Source organism: Octopus bimaculoides, chromosome 12 (assembly GCF_001194135.2).
Source record: "Octopus bimaculoides isolate UCB-OBI-ISO-001 chromosome 12, ASM119413v2, whole genome shotgun sequence".
NCBI lineage: Eukaryota > Metazoa > Mollusca > Cephalopoda > Octopoda > Octopodidae > Octopus > Octopus bimaculoides.
The window spans coordinates 54790990-54793890 of record NC_068992.1 but is presented as its reverse complement, the minus strand read 5'-3'; the positions used below and the strand labels follow the sequence as shown (position 1 = coordinate 54793890).

The following is a 2901-nucleotide window of genomic DNA, read 5'->3' as shown; positions in this document are numbered from 1 at the left end:
AGTCGGTTATACGGCATCCAATACAGAAGTCGCACTCTTCTTCAGCTAGCTTGGTCTTAACTTTTTTCCTGCATCGCTTTTCTAGACTCATAACGTAAACTTTATCAGGGAGGCTCAATAAGAAGATACTTTTTGTTATTTGTTTTTTTTTTTTGTTTTTTTTTTATCTGTGGATCTCGAAGCACAGCTATACATAATAGCATGTAAATTATTAAGTTGAAAAACTCTTTGGGATAGAAAAAAATCACTGGCAGCCTTCGAATTTTACTATCTATAAGCGTTTTTTTTTTTCCAACCCAATATTTACATTTATAGCTTTGTATGCTTCGATATCCACTGTTCCAATGACTTATTTCGTTTATTTAACTCAACCTATATATGTATCGGTATTTCAGGGTATCGCAGTTCCTTCCCAAAACATTGCCATTGAACTATTTTCAACCGAACATCGTGCAGTCATTGCTATGTTATATGGATTTAACTGGGTTACTGGTTGTATGTTCCTGGTACTACAAGCTTACTTATTTTCCTCTTATGGATGGAGGGCTACTGCTTTATCTATCGCATGTAACAGTGTAGTTGTCATCCTCAACATCCTGTAAGTTTGATGTGCAATTTTTGTTTGTTTCTTTGTTTGTTTTTTAATATTTACTGCGTAATTAAGATGGTGAGCTAGCAGAATGCTTAGCGGCATTAACTAAGGCTTTGTTGCTTTGCGTTTGCGAACATCTCTTCCAAAATCAACGGGAAGGAGAATATATACTCTTTACTCTTTACTCTTTACTCTTGTTTCAGTCATTTGACTGCGGCCATGCTGGAGCACCGTCTTTAGTCGAGCAAATCGACCCCAGGACTTATTCTTTGTAAGCCTAGTACTTACTCTCGTTCTCTTTTGCCGAATCGCTAAGTTACGGGACGTAAAACACACCAGCATCGGTTGTCAAGTGATGTTGGGGGGGGGGGACAAACACAGACACACAAACACACACACATATATATATTCATATACATATATACGACGGTCTTCTTTCAGTTTCCGTCTACCAAATCCACTCACAAGGCTTTGGTCGGCCCGAGGCTATAGTAGAAGACACTTGCCCAAAGTACCACGCAGTAGGACTGAACCCGGAACCGTGTGGTTCGTAAGCAAGCTACGGACAACAACATCGAAACCTGCAGCTCCTCTATCCTACCTCGATTATCAATTAAAACATCAATATCAATAATTTTTGGTACACTTGGTTATGTTAGTAAATGTCTAAGCAGCAATCTGGAAAAACTGGAATTTTCAAGCAACGAGAAAGACCAGATTATATGAACTTTACAAAGACAATCTGTAAATGAAACAGTAAGGATATGCGAAACTTTCCTAAAGTTTGATATGTAGAAATTATCGTTGTGGTTATTCAAATTCCAGTGATAGAACTTTTGTCTCTTTGTTAGAAAGCAGCTACATCCTTCTAGGAAGTGTTCTTCCTAAATATAAAGGTGTACATACGCATATAAACGTATACAAACAAACATACACATACATACACCGCACAAACAAAGACCACAAAGACTATTTCTTCCGACTCCTTACGTTCAAAGTTCAAATCTTGCTGAGGTCAATTTTGCTTTTGATCCTTCCGGGGTCGGTAAAATAGAGTGCTGATCAAGTGCTGAGATCGATGATATCCTTCAAAGCTACTGGCCATGCACCAAAATGTAAAGCTTCTTCTTCTTCTTCTTTTTCTTTCCTTATTTCTTTCTTTCTCTCTTTCTTCTTCTTCTTCTTCTTTCCTTCTTTCTTTCTTTCTTTCTTTCTTCTTCTTCTTCTTCTTCTTCTTCTTCATCTCGTTCTTCTTCTTCTTCTTCATCTCGTTCTTCTTCTTCTTCTTCTTCTTCTTCTTCTTCTTCTTCTTGCTGTTGTTGTTGTTGTTGTTCTTCTTCTTCTTCTTCTTCTTCATCTTGTTCTTGCTGTTGTTGTTGTTGTTGTTGTTGTTGTTCTTCTTCTTCTTCTTCTTCTTCTTCTTCTTCTTCTTCTTCTTCTTCTGTGTGTTGTACCTCGTCCTTTGATATTGTCCTCCATGCTTTGGGCCCCCGCGGTCAATAAAACAAATCATCATCATCATCGTCGTCGTCGTCATTATTATTATTATTATTATTATCATTATTATTATTGTTGTTGTTGTTGTTGTTTTTGTTGTTGTTATTCATCTATCTCATATTTCAGTTTCATGGAAGAATCCTTACGTTGGCTTTTCGCGAAAGGTTATTTAGATAAAGCTGAGTCACTAATTAAAAGGACTGCCAAAACGAATAATCTAGATTTTGACACTATCTGGAATACCCACGTCGCAGCAGCAACCGAACTCATACCAATTTCGGAGAAAGAAGCTCCACCTGAAGAAATTGCCCTACATTCTGAAGCTCCCATTTCTGCTATTCATCAAGACCATGAAAGCAATTCCTTTATCAATAGTAACACAACAGCCCCTGAATATGGTGCCGAATTCCATGCAGAAAGAAAATTGTCAGTAATGCCTGAAGACACAAGAGTATGGGTATTGTTTACTAATCCCACGTTATGTCTCATCATGTGCATTAATTTGTATTGCTGGTAAGTAATCACTTTGTTCGCCGCACCAAACTTAGTTCTTAAGCAGTTTGAATTGCGGTTTCTATTTACTACATGGCCGACTAACTGCAATGAAAAAACAGATAAAGTGTGTGTGTATGTGTGTGTGTGTGTGTCTTTGAAAAGATGCTGATATTCTATGTATCATAACAACGAGAGTTGCCTTGTATGTGGTGACCGGACGCCTCCTACTGATGATGTCCAGGAGAATGAAATCAGGTGATATGGGAATTCCAACGCCCATGATAGACGATTCTCGTCTACTACGATCTATGTGTGTG

At 37.8% G+C, this 2901-nt stretch overlaps 1 protein-coding gene across 1 annotated transcript in view; it reads left to right on the top strand.

The window, feature by feature from the left end:
- The window catches only part of LOC106870133 (organic anion transporter 3), a 32872-nt gene that overhangs the window by 8499 nt on the left and 21472 nt on the right, over window positions 1-2901 (top strand). Inside the window, exons 4-5 of the mRNA XM_014916125.2 lie at window positions 396-598; window positions 2216-2602. Coding sequence (XP_014771611.1) covers window positions 396-598; window positions 2216-2602 — 590 coding nt within the window. The remainder of the gene's footprint in view (window positions 1-395; window positions 599-2215; window positions 2603-2901) is intronic.